Here is a 22866-nt window from a genome sequence, read left to right as displayed (position 1 = left end):
AGTAATGAGTAATCATGTTATCAGCCATGCCTGAAGACCATATCTCTAAAGCAGGTCTAGAAATAAGCCCATCCAAAAGTGTTAAAAACCACAGTTCTTAAAGCGTCCACTTGAGGCTGGCTGCAAAAACCACAAACAAACCATGGCCAAAAAAAAGATCTTTACTGGAAACATATTTACCCGGTAAGATGGTAAATTGTTCTCACATATCCCCCCCCAAACAGAGCCCACAGATATCACAGTGCAAATCCCACAGCCCCCTCCCCTGTCGGATGTTGAGGCAGGTAATTCTGCTTCATCCAGGTAGCGCATTGGCATTCATCTAAAACTCCAGCAAGGCCAAAGTTTTCCTCGCCAGCCTTGATCTGTCAGAGATCACTGGTCAGGAAGTGTAAGTCTCTCTAAATGTCTTGTCGAAGAAAGTTCCAGCATCCTCACTATGTATTTATACAGCATGGAGGCCCATTATAGGCTCTGACCATGAGCGGCTTTGTGTGAGGAAACAGGTGAGATGTGGAGCAGAGGGAGGCCGCTTTGCTCAGCTAGCTCCATCAGTGAGTGTGAGTCATGGGTTAAATCTCAAATGGGGAGAGAGACACACCTGTACTGACATTCTCTGGGTTTTCAGACACAAGCAAAGTTTTTTAAGAGACAGAGAAAATGTTTTGCTGATGTGTATTTTTACTCCAAAGATAGATTATGTTGTCAAATTTCATTTTTGGTTGACAGCACACAAAAATAATGTACAGATATTTTAGCCAGAGTCATAGAAATAGTGAATCAGAATCTCTTTAACGATAAGAAAAAGTCACTGGAAACCTATCAGATTTATGATTTGGCAAGCACCATTTATTTGTATTGATTTGTGTAGTGCTGAGGTTAAAGGCTTTATGAAGGGTCACCAAACTCTGCCAGTAGCTTCTGTCTTCTCTGGCAGGAGTGTAACATGTGGAAACAGGAAGAGGAGAGAACAGGTTGTACCAATGATAAACAGCAGAAAACAGACATGTAAGCCCTGTCGTGCAGCTGTGATGTTTAAGAACCAAAAACTCTGCTCTTTCCCAAATACCGAGCCACATATGAATATGGTCCTAGACACATCTGGACACGCAGCATAACAGAAATCAAAGCCTTCAAAGGGTTGAAACCTTATTTTCAAAATATCTTATTGGACGTAGTATCCTTTTTTTCCTTAAACATCTTGAAATAAGAAGTTCTGCAAAACTTTTTCGGATGACTATGGCTGAAATTTAGACCTAAACACTTGCTTCATTCTTCCAAAGCAGGGGGTTACTTGATGCAAACATTATGGCATCAGCAAATAGAGAAGAGAGGGACAACAAATATGAAATCACCCTCAACTCTGAGCATTATGAGCTCTGAGCTGTAAGTCAGAGAAAGATGGTGTTAGTCATCCCGGTTGATATCCTCACACTTGTTTTGAATGAATCACTTGATCAATGCAAGTTGACTGCTGAGAAACTGAGATACTGAATGCCACAGTGTTGTGTTTTATTTGGGAACTTCTCTGTGTAGTCATGTCAGATATCCTAAAAAAGTATTTATTTATTTATAAATCTATTTATCTATTTATTTTCTGTATTTTTTTAACTGGTGTATTATGTATAAATGCTCAAACAAAAACGGGATACTTAGAAAATTAAAATAAAATTCAGATAATCAAGTCCAAGTAAATGTATTGATATAGACACAATACTGTAGTGTTTTGATTTTGTTTCCAGTAAAGCCCCCATTTTTTATTGTCAATATTATAATAATTATTATTATTTTATTTTTTTTATTTTGTTTTTTATAGCCATCTCGACTTACATACAGAGGGTGATAAGGGCCCGGGGAAAAAAATACATAAATAAAAAAAAATACATTATTTAATTAATTAGTTTTTTTTTTTTTATGTATTTATTTTTTTATTCATTCATTCATTCATTGATAATATATATTTTTTTTATTTTTTTATTGAATAAAAGTTTTCAGAAATCTGAGATTTAAGTTAAAATTTAGAGATTTTCTCTTAAGCAGTAAAAAAAAAAGGAAAAAAAGTGGGCTTCTTTTTTTTCTTTATTCTTTTTTGGCCCTTTAGTGTCCATATTTACAGCTAATGTTGTATGAATGAAAATTTTCACCTGAAGGGTTACTGTGGCCAACAAAAATGTACTATTTCAAAATTAGTGTTTTGAAAATAGTACATTTTTCTGGGAAAAGTGTCTCATGACAGGTTTGATAAGACAACATTTACTGGAAAAGAGTTATAAGCACTTTTTTAGATTTCAGTTTTGGAAGTGCACATTTTAAATAGGGTAACCTGCACTAGGGGGCAGTACAAGCAAGAACCTTAAAATATGATAGTATCACGATATATCACAATACTGTGATATATTGTGATATTCTACACTGTTCAGTACAACAAAAACCCACATTATCAAGTTTAGAAATTAAATATTTAAAATATACTTTGTGATGATATTTATTACACAATCTGTTAGCAACGTACTGGATAGTAGCGGTGCCACCTACCGCAGTGGAAGTTGTAACTTACTTCCAGCTCGGCAAAAAGATGAATTTTTATATTTTTACAAAAGTCTCGATATAGTATCAGTGGTCAAAGTAACATGATATACTGCCATAGAGATGTTTTTTCACTCCTCTAGCCTGCGCAGTGTTTTTTTTGTTGGCGTTGGTGTGTTGGCCCTTGGAAAGGCTGGTGACCTGTGACCTTAGGGGCAGCTGAGATAGGCTCCACCCCCATGTGATCCCAAATGGGATAAACAGTTTAGGCTTTTCAGTTCCTCTGATGCTTTTACAAGCCTTTCCTGCTCTGTCACTTGTAGTGCTGAACAAACACTGTAAAGCAGCCTGTAGTAGTTCTCTCAAACCTTGTCTTCCCTCGGGGAAAGAGTTTCTACGTTGACGTGTAGTTTACACCACCGAGCTGCAGTAAGGTTAATAACAATGAAAGGTTGGATAACAAGACCTTTGGAAGAGATTAGCTTACGGTTGTTTGCCTTCAGCTAACTCACACTCTATGAACCCAGCATCTTGGGAGTGATTTTACTCGGGTGTCTCGGCAAGGTTCAGCTCGAAAAATGAGCAAAGAAGTGAAAGTTTTCCAAACCTGTCAGCTCAGGCTCTCCCACTTTGAGGTTCTGTTTTTAACGAGTTCCATGCTCCCCTCTTGTCTTGAATCAGAGATGCTAGAAGCTGTCACAGAGAAGAAAAGCTGTGTTCGACGTAGTGAGCCTGTCAACACAGTGCCAAGCAGCCAGGAGAAACCAAGGTGAGGCAGCAGCCAGAGGAGAAGGCACGGGGCACTGCTGCTGTCTGCTGCCGCCTGTCAGCGTAACCTCGACCCCGCTTCACCTCACTTTACCGTACAGATCTGTTCCTCGTTACCTTTAGCGTGCACGCTCAGGGGCTGCACGCTGGTCCAGGTTAAGACGCAAATCTGTGTCACATTATTCAGCAGGTGAAGCTTAAAGCAGATGTCAAATAATGCCAAATACACTTCATTTTATGTGTTTGAAGCATGCAAACTGTGTAGAAAGTGTAGAAATATTAGAAATGTTTGTGATAACTATAAAATCTTTTGTCCATGCAGAGATATTTTGGTTTTCTTCACTTCATCTATTTGCATCCAGATGAGAATAGTCACACTCTAGCTACTGGGCTATTTACGCTCGCTGTGAGCATTGTCTGCGGGTGATTATTGACTGCCGTGGGTGTTTAGTTTCGGCCGCAGGCGTTGATTGTGGACAGAGGGTGGTTATTGACAGCTGCTGGTGTTAAGCTTGGCGTTCTTTGTGCTGCAGGAGCTGAGAGCAGGCTGATGGAGGTCTGCTTTTGATGGTAGGTGTGAAACACCAGCAGTGGACGGTTATTTATGGCTGAAGGAGTTTAGTTTGGACCACAAAAAATCCACCACAGGCCAGAGTTGGATCGTTTTTGAAGTTCCATTTTAAGGTTTTTTCAACCAGAAAGTTCAGGAACTTTTAGTTCTTACATTCAGGAACTACATGGCCCCTGTGGCCCATTATTTGTCTTTCTGCCACAGATGAAAGACCCAGGGAGAGTATGTAAAATAGCATTTATTGCAAAACACTGGTACACCAGTAGAGGGCAGTAAGGCAACAATGAAGGAATAGAGTCCCATTTCCTCCAAGCGGTTCAGTTTGATTTGTCTCAGCACGTTTCCACGGACTAATCCCAGGACAGATCCCCAAATAACTGAGGCAAGCTGTCCCTCTTTTTGGGACCCTTCCATATAGGTGCCAGACTAACCTGATCTGATCCCAGAAGGTGGTGCTAGAAACACTGCAGACCGTTGATTGGTGGAAAGAATCGTCACTTACCTTGCAACATCAACTGTATTTCTTCTCGCAGCACACAGCCACATGGAAATCACAAAGAAGGCAAATTGCCCCCTCTCTTTCCCGTGTTGCATTTTTCTTTTTCATTGGATTTATTAACTGGGTACACTGTGTTGCACTGCTATGGCGTCAGGGTTATCATGTAACGGATGCAGCTATCAGCATCTGGCTTACACGCCGCCTACCACAAGGGGGCACAGTTGGCTGTGGAAACGCAAACAGGACCAGGCTTAACCGAACCATACTGATCTAAACTGTACTGCTTGGTGGAAACGGGCTAAAGCTTATATATCCAGGATGCATCTCTGGGGACTTCTTCTGTGTTTGAACAGCTGTTGTAAACTGGATCTCCACTGACACGTTCAGCTGAAGGTCCCCAGTTTACAGGGTCACTCTTTAAACTGGAACACCGGGAGCTGAAAGAGGCCCCGTTTACATGACAATGTTTAACCCCAAAAGGCAAAAACGCAGAGGAAAAAAAAATCAGTGTTCACGCTGATGGACTGAAAAACTGTAGTAAGCATGCCAGGTCTGCAGGTGGTGCTATAACTGTCTTGTCCAGAAGCAACTTTTGGTAGATCTCCACTGAAGTAGAGTGGAGCCGGTCATCTGGTATATTGGGGAATACTAAGAGCAGAAGTTGAGCAACAGCTGGGGGTCATCTTATCGTGGACGGAGCAAGAGGGAAAACAAAAACACTGTGGCTGCTCCACCAATCGGAAACTTTGTGCAGGCCCTGCCCCCAAAGTTCCTGGACATCTGGGAAGTACTACCCCAAGGCGGGGCTGTTTCAGGGGTGAATTATGACCCCAGAACTAAATTTAGACCCAAGTTTAGATGGTTGAAAGCATTTAGTTCATGGGGAGAGCTCCTGTAGTGTAGTCCTGTAGGATCCAAGACGGACACTAAAGCAAAGATTTCTCAAAACTTATTATCTCTGAGTAGTTTTTGTCTTATGAAATAGTGGCTCTCACCGGCCTGTCGATTTGTCCTTCCAAACTCCACTTCCTCCTCCCATCTGAGGAAATTTAATAGATGGGAAAGACAAAGACACAAGAAGCTCTCCGGAGTACCACCAGGGAGGGTCACTTGTTTGGATAAAGGATAACAGCAGAAGCCGTTGGGCTGCAGTAAAGGTCAGGAAAACTTTATGAAAAGCGTCTCCGTAATGATGCTGGTTCAAAAGGCTGGACGTACAGGGGAATCTCTGCTCTCCAGTGACCAAAAAGCACTGATATTAAAGCTCTCTGATTTCAATATGACAATGCCGGGGGCAAAAGCATCACACCCCAGAGCCCTCTGGAGACCACATCCTGTACTCCATCAACGTGCTCCCGCACCGGCTGGGCCCGATGATCCAAATTTTGCTGGTTTTTAATTAAGTGGAAGGTCAAATCTCATCGCTCTTTTCTTCAGGGAGCTGCTGCTGTCTGCATGGCAGAAGAGCTACACCCCGTCATTAATTTTATGGAGCAGGGACTATAATTGATTAAAAAGTTAAGGGCTGTGGGGAATGCATGGTGAGAGGCAGTGGCATTAGATGCTATGCATGAAGGCTGTTTTTCAGTCACATCTATTATGGCTGATATTATTGTGAGACAGCACTTAACCTGAGGAAATAAAGTGATTTTCTTCTCACTCAGGATTTATTCTCAGCTTTAATGTCAATGCAGCTGTGGAAGCCCATGTAATTGCATTGGAAGATTACTTTCTGGCTTCAACTCAAGGGTTTGCATAATTACTTTACGTTGAAGTGAATGTTTACTTCAGAATTCAGGGCATTTTATGTGCTTTGAGTCAAAATAAACCATTGGATTATTGTTATTAAATCAGAGTTTGGCACTTCTAGTGTCTAACAACCTTCAACTATCTTTTCTAAAATGACAATTGTTTATTTTTCATGAGAATCTTTGATGTGTCTTGCTTTTCTGTTCATACATGTGAACATCAGTCTATATGTTAGGGGTGAGTATTGGCAAGAAACTCAGGATACGATAGGCATCATGATACTTGGGTCATGATACAACAGTGTCCTGATTTATTAAGACATCATCATATTGTGAAATATTGTGTTATTCTATAGTTAACCAAAATAATAATAATAATAATAATAAAGATGTTTATGTAAATTACGCAACATTACTCAAAATTGACACTCAAAACAACTTTTCTATTTTATTGTGTTGGAAATAAAGAAAGTCAGATGCAGTATTTTATACAAACACTTAAACTAAAAACATAAAGTGCATCAAGTCTGTCACTTAAACTACTGTGACATCCAATCCAACTTTATTTGTTAAGCACTTTAAAAACAGACACTGTTGACCAAAGTGCTGTACAGAGAAATTAAAAAATGTAAATAAAATTAAATGAAATTAATTTTAAATTGATTGAATTAAATTAAATTAAACTAGATTTAATTGAACAAAATGTAATCAAATTAAATTGAATTCAATCAAATTAAATTTAACTAAGTTAAATCCAATCAATTTAAATTAAATTAAATTAAATTAAATTAAATTAAATTTGATTAAATACATTGTTGACTTGAGACCAAAGTAACACTGAACGTGAAATACAAAAAAAAATAAAATAAATAAAACTTTTTAAACCATTAAACATAATCAAAACATCATTTAAAGGCACAAAAGCAATCAAATAATTAAATAAATAAAACAAATGGAATTAAGGATTACTGTTTATTAAAGGCCAGAGAAAAAAGTGACATTATATTAATTATGAAAAAAAAAAATATTGGGTGAAAGACGTGAATGTCACTTGGTGAAACCAACGTCTTTTGTAAGTGAAAGATCTGATTTGGCGTTAAAAAATAATGATGAATATTAATTTAGGAGTGTACTTCACTGTAAAATTTAAACCTAAAATTATTTTAAACTAACTGACCCAAAAATAGAGAGAAAACATTGATTTTTGCAGCATCAAATCCCACATCATCAAGTTTAGGAATAAATATGTTGAATAAACTTTGAGATTATATTTATCATACAGTTTTTGGGCAACAAACAGCGGAGTAGCTCTTTGGCGCCATCTACTGCAGTGGAGGTGTAAAAAATGTAATTTACAATTTTTTTTTTTACTTTTTTAATTTCCTTTTTTAACACCAGACTGATGATGATAATTTCCTTCAGACTATATCTGGAGCAATAGTTCCGCCCAAAAAATGCACATCACGTGAGTCAGAGAGAAACATTTCACCCCCTGCTGGAGAAGAGTTGTATTTTTTTTCCAAAACAGCTATAAACAAAGACTGAAATAAATGATTTTAATTTGAAAAAAAAAAAAAAAAAAAAGTAAAAGTAACAATGAATCTCAATTGAATTACTATAAAACAAAAAAATCCAGACACATGTATGATTTTTTTTTTTTCCCACCTCTCAATGACATCATTCAAAGTTGAGGACTATTTTAAATTTACTGTCACTCTCTTCTTTTGTTTCTAATGCCATGATGTTTGCATATGGCAGTAACCTCCTGCTTCAAGAATGAAGCAAGTGTTAAAGTGCTAAACCACAATAACTGAAATCAGAGCAAATGTTCAAGTCCAATTATTGGTTAAAGTTGTCTATCAGACTTATTATGAGCCATATTCACATGGAAATTTCAGAAAATGTCTTATTTGTAAATATCAAAAAACAAAAAAATGCCTAAATTTTCCAAACAATAAAAGAATCTGCAAATGGGTTCAGAAAATTCAGATACTTTAATCAAGAAAATTTTACTTTATTGAAGTTGGTTGATTCCTTTTACCATTTACTCCTGAACAGGGCACATTATGAGGACACAGAAATACTGTCTGTGGTTGGATGTGTAGTTGGAAGAGTCATGATATTTTAAATAGGTTTGATTACAGGTTGGTATTAGTCCTGGAGCGATGGTTAATGTAGTGTAGTATTTTTCTCTGCATTCAGGACAGCACAGCAAAATCTTGTTGCTTTGTGCAATGACAATAAAGTCTATTCTGTTCTGTTCTGTTCTATTCTATTCTGTTTAAAAATAAATATACACACAGTAATCGGTGCGTGCTACTTGAAGTCCACTTTATACTTCCATTCATCTCCACCTCGTCTCTGCTCCTTCTCTGCTCCACAGAGGAGGCTACAGCTCCCCTCATCCCCAGCAGTTATCCATCATTAATGTGAGACGTCACAGCAAGGCCAGGAAGTCAATTAGAATGGATGTGTTTCTGACTGCCGCTGTCATTTCTCTATCTCATGTTCTCGGCCGATCGCTGGCAACAGATACCCAGCTCCTCACTCTCAAACCAGAGAAATCTCCCTTGGAAGAACTTTGTGAAAACAAACAGTCACGATGTGAAACCATGAGCCGCCCAAAGCCCTGTAGACGGGTCGTGTATCAGATCCAGTCGATGCCCCTGATCACCTCCACCGTGTGTTTCTGTATCAACCTCCAACCTCCCCAGAAACCGAGGTCACCGCCTGTAACCTCTCACACACTGAGGATAAAATCAAATATGGAGGGTTATATTTAGAACACAGATGATTTATGGGAGGGATATCATACACTGAGTGGGCAGGACCCAGAATCCAGAGCTGGGATATCGTCTGACCCTTAAGGGATTCCTGTACATGGTCCCTCTTATTACACAAGAACTCACTTAAATAAAAATGGCTGTAAATATGTTTAACGCATTTCAAGTCACAAATAAATACAATAAATCACGGCTTTGCATCCTGGGAAAAGTTGTCTTGAACAGAGAAAATAGTAATGTCTGCTCATGGGAAACTGAGTCTTGGTGGAAAAAAAAAGTAAAAAAAAAAAAAAAAACTACCAGTTCTGACCACAGGTGTCACTGTTTTCAACACCGACTGAAATGTCCTCACCAAGTTTTTAATAAGAGGATCAAAGACCAATCAAAGAACAAATCCAGATTTAGTGATGTCCACCTTTAAGTCAAACTGAGGGTTTCAGACTACCACTTGAGGGAGCGTTAAACAAAAAAAGCCAAATATGACTGTGAAATAATTCATGTTGAGAAGAACAGTTGCTCAAACTTTTTTTCATTTTTTTTTTTTTTTTTTTTTTTTTTTTCTTTGTGGAGTGGCCCCTTTGTGACACGACGAGATGCTCGGCAGCCCTCGGAGAGTTTGGGTTTAAGACCCCTGATATGGACATGGATTCGGCCTGTTTTTAGCCTTTCAGCAAATGGGCCATAACTCCACAAAACATAGCCTGAGGGTTCCGAAACTTCTAGGGTGTGTCCATGAGGTCCCTAGGAGCGTCCCCAGTGGGTTTTCTCAGAACCAGGTTTTGGGTCTAACTTTCGGAAAAACGCAGTTTTTTGCGGGGCTATTTTTCGGGGGAAATTAGGCCTGTTTTTAGCCTTTCAGCAAAAGGGCCGTAACTCCACAAAATTCTAAGGTGCGTTCTTTTTAATGTCTTTTAATGTAATTTTAATGTCCTGGAATTCAAATTCTTTATTTTGGGACCTAAAGCAGATATGATGTTAAAATGCGATTAATTAGATTAATTAATTACAAATCCTGTAATTATTTAGATTAATTCTTTTAATTGCCCTACAGCACTTATATATATATACATATATAAATACATATATATATATATATATATATATATATATATATATATATATATATATATATATATATATATATATATATATATATATATATATATATATATATATATATATATATATATATATATATCCCAATCAAATAAGATTATTTAAGATTTTTAAAATAAATGAAGTTTCTTAAAAAATGTTTTGAATTTTATACTTTGAATACTTTTTTGGCTTTTTATCTTAGCTTTTTTGCAGTTTTGATGCTGTATGGATAATTGTTAAAATCTAAAGAGCTTTTTGTGTCTCTAACATTTTCTTTATTTTTTTCCATCTATAATTTCCTCACAGTTAACACACTCATACATTTTGTGTCTTTAGAGAAAAAAAAAAACAGCCTCAGAATGATATAATTGGCTCAGCACAGCTGTTTTCTAATAACCTCAATGATCTCATTCTGCAACAAATGCACCATGTTCTGCCCCGGCTAGATCCCATCACGAGGAGTGGGTTATATTAAGAGGAAGAGAAGTTTAACTTTGCTCACTTATGCGCTGAGAAACACACAACTTAGACTCCAACTTCCCTCTGCCTGCTTTTTTCCCCACACTCTTGGAAATACATGCACGCCAGCTCCATGTGGTCAAATCGGGGGGTGGATTTGGTTGAGTGTTGAAAGCCGTCGGGCCTCCTCTCCTCTCCTGTCAGGAGCATCTGTCAGCTCTGCCACAGTTCTGTCTAATAAACCAGCTCTGCAGACCGGCAGCCTTTTCTGCCTGAAGGCTCCCTCGCCAAATAACACGGTAACTTTGAAGAGAAAGAAAAAAGGAAATTCTCCAGCTACGCCGCTTCTCTTCATAGTATCATCGCTCTATCAGATCTCTGTTTTGTGCTCAATTAGTTAATCTCACAGAGTGCCTTTCATTTAGCTCTCAGAGCGGCAAAAGTGGCCTTATTTGCATCGCTGTTCTCGCCGCAGGGGCAGCAACAAATGAGGCCTTGTTTTTAAAAGGAGAGCATAATGAAGCTTTGTGGAGGCACGATCCAAGTCAGATAACCCACCGGGATTTCAATTTACCCCTGTCAGAAAATATGAAAAGCACAAATAAACGCAGCAAGGGCATGCTTTGTGTCCCCCTCCTCCAGAGGACGGTGATGCCACGGGTGCAGGATGATGCCTATTTATGTGTCGCTCTTTTTGTTGTTATCTTTTTGTTTCAGGTGCAAGTGCAACCTGCATGCCAACAGCTGTGTGTTTGACAAGGGGAAGCTGGGCTGTGAGTGTGAACACAACACCACAGGGCCAGACTGCAGCCGCTGCAAGAGGCACTACCACGGGAGAGCCTGGAGTGTGGGCTCCTACCTGCCTATACCAAAAGGAACAGCAAATATATGTGAGTACAGCAACGTTCCTAACGCTTCTAGACTCTGAATATTTAAAATAAACTGGTTATAGAGCTTGTGTTAGGTTCTGGTCTAGGTTTAGCAGGTACTGACCGTGCTTTAAGGAGGCAGGTTTACTCCAGCACGCTCTGGTGAGCTTTTGAATTTAACCCTGTGGTGAACAGGGGGCTGCCAGTGCCCTTCACTGTCCTTTCATTAGTTCAGCTTCTATCAGAAATTCAGCTAGTTTACATTTCCTATGGTGCAAAGGATGCTGGTATGGTTTTGCAGGAATTACATGATGCTTGTCTTGACCAGTGGCGTTTTCTTCCGGGGGCCAAGGGAAGCCATGCTTCCTCTCTTTTTTCAGACTGTAGCTGTGATTTAATGAAAATACTCCCGTTTAACAGTTTTGATAATTCTTCTATGTTTTGTCACTGTCATCTCGTCCTTATTTCTCTCCTCTACTAATTGATCATTTTACAATGTGTAAAACAGCACCTTCCTAAATCTTATGAGGCGAATGAGTGGTGAAAATACGTTATTGCACATTGTCGTCCGCAAGGAGGCCGAGCCGAGTTGGCGTCCCTTGGTGAAATAAACAAAAAGAATGATTAACCAATCAGATGAGGCTGCCGTCCTGACACTGCTCACATGTGATTGGCCAAGACTGTGTCAAGGGAAGCCACCCCGTCTTTGGCCTCAAACCAATCAAATCACAGTATCATCATCATCAAGCCACTGAATGAAATCAGGAAGATTAGCACATTAGCAGTGTGCATGAAGCGACTGGTTGTGCGTTTGATTGGGCGGTTGAATTAATTCATACGATGTTTAAGCTAAGGCAAGAGGACAATGTACGTGTGTGAATGAGTGACTGAGGGTGGGAGAGTGAAAGGGCGTGTGTCAGTCTTCAAAGTGTCGCTTACATAACAAGCGTGTGTAAGTAAAATGAGCGATCTCTGGGCGCTGTTAACAGGTCATTTCATTTCATGAAATAGCGATACACAAGCTGCAACATAGGCTGTGTCCGAAATGGCATACTAACATACTACATACTACATGGTCGTTGTGTATATATTGTATACTACGTACTATAAGTATGATTAGAGTGCCAACCGTTTACACTGTAGTATACTACTCGGTTTCCCATGATGCATTTCAAAACCTCCGACGACAAATATTGGAAGCACACATAAGTCTATGGAAACACACCAGGCTGTCAAATATCTCTGTTGATTCGCCATATTTGAAAGTTTTAAGAACATTTTAGGCGAGAAAGTCATCACGTAGAAAACCAAAATGTGGTCATTTGGGCCACAAAACGCACGGAAACGAATTTAATTTCGACATTTCTGACATTCTGTTAAGAGCGCCAATATGCTATCAAAGAAACTTCCGGTCCGCTCCAAAACAAGAGCCCAATTTACAAAAGCATTAAAGAACTTAAAGGAGATAATAAAAGATGCTTTTATTTTGAAAACTGGAAGTTCGCTAGTGGATGATTTTTAGCTAACACAGGTCTCAAGACGAATTCATCACTCTTCAAAAAATTAAAAAATGTTTACTGCTCACAGACACCGAAGACGATCCGTCCGTCGCCTCAGGCACTTTATTTCTTTGTACTTGCGTTTAGGTTTCCCTGTGGAGCTAAGTCCATTTTAGTTGCTTCTCATCTTGTCATCTCATTCTGTATTTACGTTTATAAATACGGGGCTCGCAATGCATTATGGGGTGTGTCAGTGCAACTAGTATGCCCACCTCCCATACTTACAATTTTTACCGATATAGTATACATCCGGGTATTTCTCGCGCACACAATCTTTTCATACTATTTAATGTGAACACACTACATACTATTTTTGACGTCACACCTAGTATGAGTAGTACGTTAGTATGCCATTTCAGACACAGCCATTGTCTTTTATGTACCCCACTCCCTAAAAACATACAAATCAGAGGTGTTGTCTCCACACCACGCCTCTGGTCTTGTCTGAAAAGCTGGAGTATAAAGTCATTTTCCAGATAGAAAATTGGATCTTGTTGATGATGGAGCCAGAATACTGACAGTAAGGTTTGGTATTGAAAAAGAAACTTGGTATTGTAGAAATTTAATTAAATTGAAACAAATGTTGGCATTATAAATAGTTAAATTGAAAAAACAAAAACAAAATACAAACATTAAAATAAGACACTATTTTTGAGGATTTTTTTTTTTGTTGTTATGATGTGTTTTTCAATGCCAATCTAAAGATTTTTTAGTTTCAATTTGCTTCTTTTCAGTTTTCGCTTACTTGAAGTAAACAAAAAAATCCTGCACACTGGCCAACTTCCAGAGAGAAAAATCTTTAATGCAGCCTTTCAGTTGTAGACCTTCATCAAGCAAATGTTTGTACCGGCAAACAAAGAAGGAGGAGTGGTTGTGTGGCTCCAGCCAATCACTTCTCTGCACGTAAGAGGTTCAAAAGTTAAAATACAACTAAGACAATGAGAATTCTGGTGTCTCGTAACTGAAGAAATTTGCAACATAACTTCCTGCATGATGCATGCACCACAAAGTAAATAAAGGGAGCAGTGCCTCTTTCCTCCACTTAAAGCATTAGGATAATTGCACAACAGGAAGAACAAACCTTTATTCTTAAAAGTTTAATCTTTGCCCCTGAGAGAGAGATTTGTCACACCTCTTTATCACATTAGCTCCCGGGCCTCTGGGCTGCAGCTCTCCAAAGTGTTTTGTGTAAGTTTTTGATTTGCTATAATCTGCTAAAAGGGATAAAGCCTAAATAGAGGGAATAAGGAGATGTACTTTATGTCTTTTGCCCTTGGAAGTGAGGCCGTAGCGATGTAAGGTATGGACGATGGTTAAGGAAGGTTTGCAGGGAACCCAAGGCGTTGTCTGCAGGTATTTTGGAGCTTGATGATTTTTCCATGTGTTTTGACCTCTAATCTGTAATAAACAGGGATTTTTAGGCCACATTATTACATCAACATGCATATGTGCACAAACAGGAGGATATCTGTTTGTTTACATCTGCCTTAGAAAGTCTCGAGGTAAAGCTAGCTGTGCTCAGAGACTGAATAATATTTGGATGTGTGAAAATTGAAGTATGCTACCTAACAAATTAACAGGTGCCCATTTGGCCAAGCTCAGCAAACTGTTGACTCATGTCACCGCAGTTGCCAAGTCTGCTTGCGACTTAAGGCTTGTTTTTCTGTAAAGTCACAAATCTCATCAGCCACGGGCTGTTGGTTTTTGGGCTTGATTTTTACAGTGTAGTTTGTCACTTGGGCCTGCTTTGTTGCCTGTATGATTAAGATGTTTTAAATGTAAATTATATTGCACATTATTGCCATTTATCCTCACTCTCTACTTCAGCAAGTATAAGTTTCAGTGATTGTATAAATTTTACATTTCAGTGTAAAGTTTCAGTATAAAAATGTATTATGAATTAATTTGCATCAGCCAGTCTGATAGATTTAAAAAAAAATAACCCTAGATAAAATAGATACATTGCAGCCTGGCTGTAAGGCTAAATTATGTTTGTGTTAAAAATATTTATTTTTATTTATTTAATATTTATTTTCATATTCAGATTCATTTATAAAAGATTTAAGTTGTGATTATGTTTTTAAAGGGTATTTATGGGTTTACAGAGTTGAAAGGGGGGCTGTGAAAACGTTTGACACTGAAAAGTGGACCCTGAATTGGAAAAGGTTGGGAACCACTGGTTCACACAATGTGGTCAGTCACCTGTTGGGCTTGTTTTGGGCTTGATTCCTCACAGCTGGTTGCTTGTTTCCATCCCGAGATCCCGCAGCACTGCTTGGAGTCGGACAGCCTGAGGGACAGCATGATCTATAAGAAGGGCTACAGAAAGAATAGCCCAGGGGCCCATGACTCCTCTGTAATAAGGCGGACTTTCAGGGCGTATTTAGACCTGGACTGTTTGGTCCACTTTAAACGGACCAGGGTTCGTTTCCCACGCTGGTGCGGACTTTTCATGCAGGTGTGAATAGACACAAACGAACCCTGGTGCAGACCAAACAACCGGACTGAGACCCACTTTTTGAGGTGGTCTCGGTCCGCTTCCAAACGAACTATGGTGTGGTTCGTGGTTCTCCAGTGCAGGTCTGAATACAAACCAAGGTCCATCCAAACTAACTACAGGATACATGCGCCTTTTGGGCCTATAAAGCCACCGTAACCTAACCGTCTTTGGTTCATACCTGATCCTCCGTCTTCTGTTTAGCCACGCTGTTGCTGGCATGTTGTGGATCTGACACGCAGAGCATAGCATCTCCTTTCGCGCGCATTCGTCTTCCCTCTTCCAAAACTGTAAACGGTGTTGTTAAGCCTGCTTTGAAGGAGCTGCTCTTGAAACTGAAAATGATTTTTCAGCTCTAATAAGAGCACAAACACACGTTTACCTCCATTTCTGGGTCTGTATTCTGTGTGCTGCCCTTTGTCAGTGCTGTCCAATGAGAGCACCGATCGTCACGCTCGTGGATGTGTTTACAGAATATAGTCCACTCGCAAAAAGTACAATCTGAATACAAACCGCACCAAACGAAAAAAAATAAAGTCTGCTTTTGGTCCGGACCAAACAAGTGGACCAAAGGACTTTTCTAGTCTGAATACAGCCTTAGCCTCTTTACAGACAGCTACAGGGTGTCAGCCTGTCAATCAAGCCAGCTAGGCCCTTGTGTGGGTTTAACTCGTAAATAACGAGTCATGGAAAAATGCACTTCCTGTAAAGTGTGTGCTAACAGAGTTAAGCTGTTCAGACCCAAACCATTTTTTTAACTGGGCTGCAAATATGTTTGTTTCATACGTTAAGATCTGCTTGTTTGGTTCTGGTGTTTCTGCAGCCAGCCTCTAGTGGACATTCAATGAACTGCAGTTTTAAAACTTCTGAATATGTTTCATATTTTTGGAGCTTTTTTTATGCTGGGTCTGAAATGCTTTTGTAAGCACTCTCATTGATTTCTTGTTTCTTTTTCCATGGTAGATGAAAAACAATCTCAGTTAAAAGATACCAGCATACCTGTAGAGGTAACTTTTGACTTTATCTTATCAGCACATCCTCTTTTGTCATTTCAAAGCTAGCAGCACTCTTCTGTAAGAAGCTAGCTACCAACAGGTGCAGCACTGTACTGAATGTTAAAGTCTCTCCATGTCTGAGCCTCTTACCTTTTTCCACCTGTAACTGTATTTTCATGGTATATTCGTGTTTTGAAGCTCCAGGATGAGCATGAAAATTTCACCCAACATGTTTGAATCTCTCGCGGACGTGTCTTTGCATCAATTTGCACCATCCTGGGTGAATTTGTGCTTTTCTATTGACTTGTGCAATCATACCTTTTCAAAAATTCCCTTCACACTCCGTCTGAACACACAGCGAGGGAGGAGGTTGAAACATTTTGTAACACCTGTCTTTGATGTTGGATGTGAGAGGCCTCCTTGATCTTTGTCTGGCCGTCCACTGACTCCTCGCTGATGGTTTTGATCTCTTCACATCCAAGGCCAGGCCCATTCTTGAACAGACACAGGGTCAACGATTTCACACTTATATTGAAACACCTGTTATAACTTGACCCCAGATCCACATGTAGGTCACTGCGATGACTACTGAGCCATCTCCATGACGACTGGGCCAACTCCATCTGTTCGTGAAGACAGTAAAGGACACTTGTGGCCAGAGATTCAAGGCGAGTCAGACTCGTTCAGAGTGATGCAGAGGAAGGATTTACTGGTCAGGCTCTTCTTATGCACCTTCACTGTGAAGCCTGAAATCATGAACAGCCCTAAAAAAGCAGCACATTAAGGCAGCAACATTTTTCTAAGCTTAAGCCTAAATCCACAATATAAAGTCTTCAAAAAAGAAAAAAGTATCACCTCAACATGTGACGAAAAGCTGCCAGGAGCCTGTCACAACACAGCCAAGCTAGTTAATCAAACAGAAGCCCCTCCTGACAGGGAAATCAGCCAATCATAGCTCACCATTTTTGAAAGGCACCCAGGGAGCCAATCAGATTTTGTGTTGAGACTCCTGCCCCTCCAGACACACCTCTGAATCTATATATCAATTAATTAACTATTTATCAACACAGCAACTTCACTTTCAAAACTAAAGGCAGTTCAAAGTGTGCTACGGCGCTGTAAAAACAAAGGTTGCTGTAAGTTTAACCGTAAATAACTGGCAGCAAGGTGACGTTGGTTTACTGTGCCATTAATGCATCTTTATTTGCTGTTTTATTGCTGGATTTTTCCCCCACAATGCTTTGCTGTTTTAGTTATATACAGAAGACCATTCCTAATAAGTTATCAGTGATATTAGGATAAAAAAACAGTTAATAATAATAATAATAATAATAATAATAATGATTATAATTATTATAATATATTGAAATAAAATTAAATAAAATTAGTTAATTAAAATAAAATATACTAAAATAAAATAAAATTAAATTAAATAAATTGTTTACAGTTATTAATTAAAAATAAAAGGAAGCAAAAATAACTTTTAAAAAATTACTGGAAAAAAACATCCACACAAAAGTCCCAAGGAAAAATGAAATAAAATTTAAAACAAAAATTAAAATCTTGTTAAAACATCAAAAAAAGCAAAAAGGATTAAACACAATTAGAATGATTTAATACAAATCAATAAAGAAAAGGTGAGGATCAAAGTTAGAGATGAATACAGGAACAAAAAAAATGTTTTGCCAAAAGTAATCAAAAAGAAAGTTTAAGATAAATGAGTCAACCAAATAAATATTTATGTCACACAATAGCAAAATTCTTCTTCCAAGCTAAAGTGAATAAATTAGTCATCAGTTTATGATTAAAGTTATCAGTTTTTGCAGTTTTTGAACACTACTGTGAATAATTAAACCACTGTAAGAGTGCTAAACCTGCAGTCCCCCCAGCGTCCACTTGAGGCTGCGTCTGAAATCACCTGTCACCACATACACACCCACTTTAAGAAGCCTTTCTTTGCTCCATAATCAAAGATGTTTAAAGCCTGGTATAAAAAAAAATAACAATTGATATCAGTCTAGATCGGTATTTTTTATATCAGCTACTCTCGATGGAAGGTTTTTTTTTCTCACTGATATATATTAAGATTATGGATTATATAGTTTGGAAGATTTAGAAAAACGGCTGACTTGACTGAGCAGCAGCACCTTGTGGCTGTTAGCTAGGAGGCTGAAGGTGAGGTCAACATTTTCAATATGGTGACCAATGACGATAGGCTTCAAAACTTCACATCAAGAGCAGATGGATGACATCACTGAGACAACATCCGTGCATTATACGGTCAGTGGTTTTAACAACCAAGGAAAAGTCACAGTTTCGTGCACCAAAGACAGAAAGAGGATTTCAGTTTCTCTGTGTACGTCTCTTTCTCAGCTCAAAACTAGAGAGCAGCAGCAGTTAATCAAGTATCTGGCTGAAGACAGTCGTAAAGTAAAGACTTAAACACTGTTCTCCGGATGTTTGAAGGTGGTTTGGTCGTACAAAACCAATTAACACACTCACCCGCCTCAGTGGCTGCAGGAAGGCGCCTGGTTTTCTGTGAATCCAGCCAAAGCACAAGCTTCCTCCTGCCTCTCTTCTCTGCGTGTGTTTTGTGCTCCACCCTCCGTCGAACAGATGCACAGACCTGCAGCTGCTCTGCTTCACAACAGACAGAAAGCAGAGCAGACACCTCATCTTGTTACACCGGCTCCGACTGGAAAGTTTCCGGATGTCGAAGACAAGGGCACTGCAGGAAGTTTCAAGTTTACTGCTTATGCTTGGCCTTGGAAATCCTTAAGATGTAGCCTGAAAAAAAGGAGGATTGTGAATTAACCATGAGTAAAGATTTGGGACTTTTTGTTTGCTAACATCACTTTTCCTTAAAAACCAACGGCGCAGCAAACAGCCTTTCAGAGCAGATATTTGGGCTCTTTCCGAGCACTTGTTGCTTTGTAAGGACCCAGTCCCAGTATGTTTGATTCATTCAGCCTCGAGTGAACATAAATAGCCCTCAGTCCAATCCTTTAACGTTGAATTTAGTATTCCTGCCTCAACTCTGTAACAAGGCTGGACTAATGCTGGATATTTTCCCGCCTGTTCACATGGTATCTCTGAGGCAGAAGGTGCTCTTTTGAATTATCCCCATTATAATCTTGGACGGGAGTTGAGTCGCATTTATCAAATCCCGTGCCTGAGGCGGGGGGCTCATTGCCTCAATAAATCTAATGCAGCCAGCTCAGGGATGTGGTGGTGGACGGCCAGGCGAGGGCCAGATGGTGGAGGATCTAGCCCTCTGGTCCTGCGCTCACACTGATTCAGCCTTACAGTCAGAAACTCAACATGGCAGCAGTCTGCGGGGATTGACAGCAGGTTTTTCAGATGCTCACTTTGATTGTCTGAGTCACATTCTCAGACATGGATGCAGCGATTACACTCGTACACAGATATGATATTGCTATCGATCCACAGCACGTTTGAGCAGCCTTCCTTTCACTTCTCTCTGGGCTTTTTCTTGATGAGGAATTAGACGATTACACACACTTGTGTTAGTGTGTCTGTGTGCACTCCAAACTGTGTGTGTGTGCTCATGCAACCCATTTGATTGCATGTGGGAGTTTGTTTGTGCGAACGTTTGTGAACTCTAAGGAGATATTGCTGGATTTACCTCTGCACCTCTTCTGTGTTATGAGCCTCCCTGCAATGTGCTGCTCACCGTCAGATTGACAGGCCGTTATTAAAAAATCCAACACTTGGCCGCATCTGCACCGAACTGATGAAACCAGGGTCTCGCCGTATCAAAAGCAATATTAGCACACTTGTTTGGCAGCGGCATAGAATGCAATAATGTTGCACATGGAAGTGACGTAGCGTTATTGGTCCCTCAGGTGTTCAATGAAGACGCTTTCTCTTGGATTATTCTTATTTCTCTCATAAGTGCAGCTCATGCCTGTGTATATTATGTGAAGCTCAAATCTGGTGTAAGGATATTACATGTACAGGCCTCATAAAGACGAATATGCTCAACGTGTAAGATGTAATTATGCTTTAATAGCTTTCATCTGTCATCAAGTCTTCCTCTTTAATCACAGGAGTCATTTATCTCACAGGTAGGAACGAGGCTCTGTTACATTTTTAAACTCCTGCACATGCAGATATATGGACGTGTGTGACCCTTCGTCTTCTAAATTAGAGCCCTAAATGGAGCCCTCTGTTGCTACGGGGCCATATCTGTCGGCGGCAGAGCGACTCATCGTGACTCAATCCGAGGTTTCCCCGAAAAAGAAGCAGAAGAAAAGCTGCAAGTTGCCCACGGAGCAGAAGAGGGATCACTTGGAGAATTATCTTGACAGTCCACTTTGCAGGGAGCGTCAACTCATCTTGTGTTCCAAACCCGGTTCACAGGTTAAGAAGGGCAGTGGCGGAGAGTTTGATCAGACTGTAGAATGTGTTTTGGCTTCAAAGGGCAACATCGTCTGCCCTCCATTCCTCACACAGAACAACTGTTGGTTAAGGATTGCAGCTTGCTTGCTTTCTTGCAAATTGGAGCCTGAAATCTTCTTTTTTTTCTGGCTGCTGCTGCAGTGCTGTTGTGCATGCCAGCAGTTGTTATGACAGCCCCAAACTGGTAATGAAGTGATGAATGAGGAGGGCAAACAATATGAAACCCAGCTGAAACATAATTAGAGACGGACAGAGTGGGGAAAACTTGGAATCTGTATCAGAAATTGCACTAATTATGGAGTGGAATCCGCCCGCTGATTAGACTAATACCCACACAGATGATGAAAATACAGACACTGATTACACATATGTGGAAGACAGAGGCAGCATCAGGGTTGCCAAAGTTGGCTCCAAATAGCAGGCATAGCTAATAATTTCGAGCCCAGATGAATCTGTTTATTATTGTTCCATCATTTATGATGAATGAGAAGAGATAACAGCTGCTTTCTGACAAAAATAAATGATTAATGTGAGTTTTATTGGCTTTATCAATTAATCAATCAGATTTTATTTATACAGCTTGTTTCATACACAAAAGTGGTAACACAAAGTGCTTGACAAAAAAAGGAAATAAATATACAACTAGCTAAATATTTTTTTTAAAAATAATGAATGAATAGATAATGGAAATTAATTAACTAATCAGTTAAATAAATTAATAAATTAAAGAATAGATACATGACTGAATAAATGATGTAAATAAATGAAAACTGAAGGAAAAAATAATGGAACTTAATTAACTAATCAATTTAATACATGAATGAATAAATGAATGAATTTATTTATTTATTAATAATGAAAATTAAATAATGAGTGACCTGACATCCCCCAAAAGATATTTACATCAACATTCACTGTAAGAAAAAAAAAAAAAAAAAAAAAAAAAAAAAAGGAAAACCACTGGCAGTGACTGTGGCTGCCAAACAAGTACCTTGAAAGTATAATATCCTAAAACAAATGAAGAGCAAAAACATTACATTAAAAATAACAATAAATAATAATGGTATTTTTTTGCGGAACTCTTAAAATATATATATATATATATATATATATATATATATATATATATATATATATATATATATATATATATATATATAAGACCCTAAAATGCCACATTTTGTTATAACACCCAGATATATAATAATTTCATACATTTTCACTTCATTACGTAATAATGCTGGATTTTGTAATAAAATTCTTGAACGAAATATGTACCAAACTTTGCCGCATTATGTTATACATTTTTATTACATGCGGGAACCCACATTTTGTAATCAGTGATGTAGTACGTTAAAACTTATTACATAATTTAGCAAACTTTATTACATATTGCATTCAAGAATTTTATTACAAAACACAAGTGAAATATCATTGCATTATTACATATTGGGATGCTATTTATAATGTGGTTTTACAGACCCTGCTGTACATTAAGGCACTGCATTGGGGTGACAGGCTGCCTGTGCAACACTGCATTGACTGTCTGTGTAAACTTTATTACACTGCACTTTAAAATTGACCAACACAAAACACACTGTAAAAATCTCTGGATACACAGTCCGCGCCTTGGAGCACAGTCAGCCGGTCTGTGCCATGGAGCACAGACATGCAGAGTCTCATATGCACGGTGTTCCCTCCTCATTCACGGTTACAAGCGCTGTCACAACAAAAATGACTTTGCCATGAAGTAACAGGAATATAAGAAAGTTAGGACACAAACTGACGGAGGAAAAAGTGAAAGGAAAGTGTCTCCAGGAAAGGAGCAGTGTGGGGTTTTTTTGGAGGTTTTTTGCTTTTAAAAATCTGTCATTGATCAGAGAACTTCGCTCTTAATTAGAGTGAAGGGAAGATCGAGCAGGACAGAAAGTTGTGACCAGAAGCTACCTAAAAACATCCAGTGACTTTCAAAGTACAACAAGTTGTTTCAAAATCAGTTTGTATTTAGCTTGACTACGATGACAAACGGACATAACGAGGTGTATTTGAGGCGTGCAACTATCATTTACAAA

General features: G+C 38.9%; 1 protein-coding gene across 4 annotated transcripts in view; it reads left to right on the top strand.

The window, feature by feature from the left end:
* The window catches only part of LOC141804638 (netrin-G1-like), a 126684-nt gene that overhangs the window by 79669 nt on the left and 24149 nt on the right, over positions 1-22866 (top strand). For all 4 annotated transcript variants that reach the window (XM_074689191.1, XM_074689192.1, XM_074689190.1 and 1 more), the window contains exon 4: positions 11170-11342. In XM_074689191.1, the coding sequence (XP_074545292.1) occupies positions 11170-11342 (173 nt within the window). The remainder of the gene's footprint in view (positions 1-11169; positions 11343-22866) is intronic.

The sequence above is a fragment of the Halichoeres trimaculatus genome, unplaced genomic scaffold (assembly GCF_033239565.1).
Source record: "Halichoeres trimaculatus isolate MK-OKI-2021-1 unplaced genomic scaffold, fHalTri1.1 fHalTri1_scaffold_15, whole genome shotgun sequence".
NCBI lineage: Eukaryota > Metazoa > Chordata > Actinopteri > Labriformes > Labridae > Halichoeres > Halichoeres trimaculatus.
The sequence above is the reverse complement of the archived record's forward strand: the minus strand, read 5'-3'. Positions and strand labels throughout refer to the sequence as shown.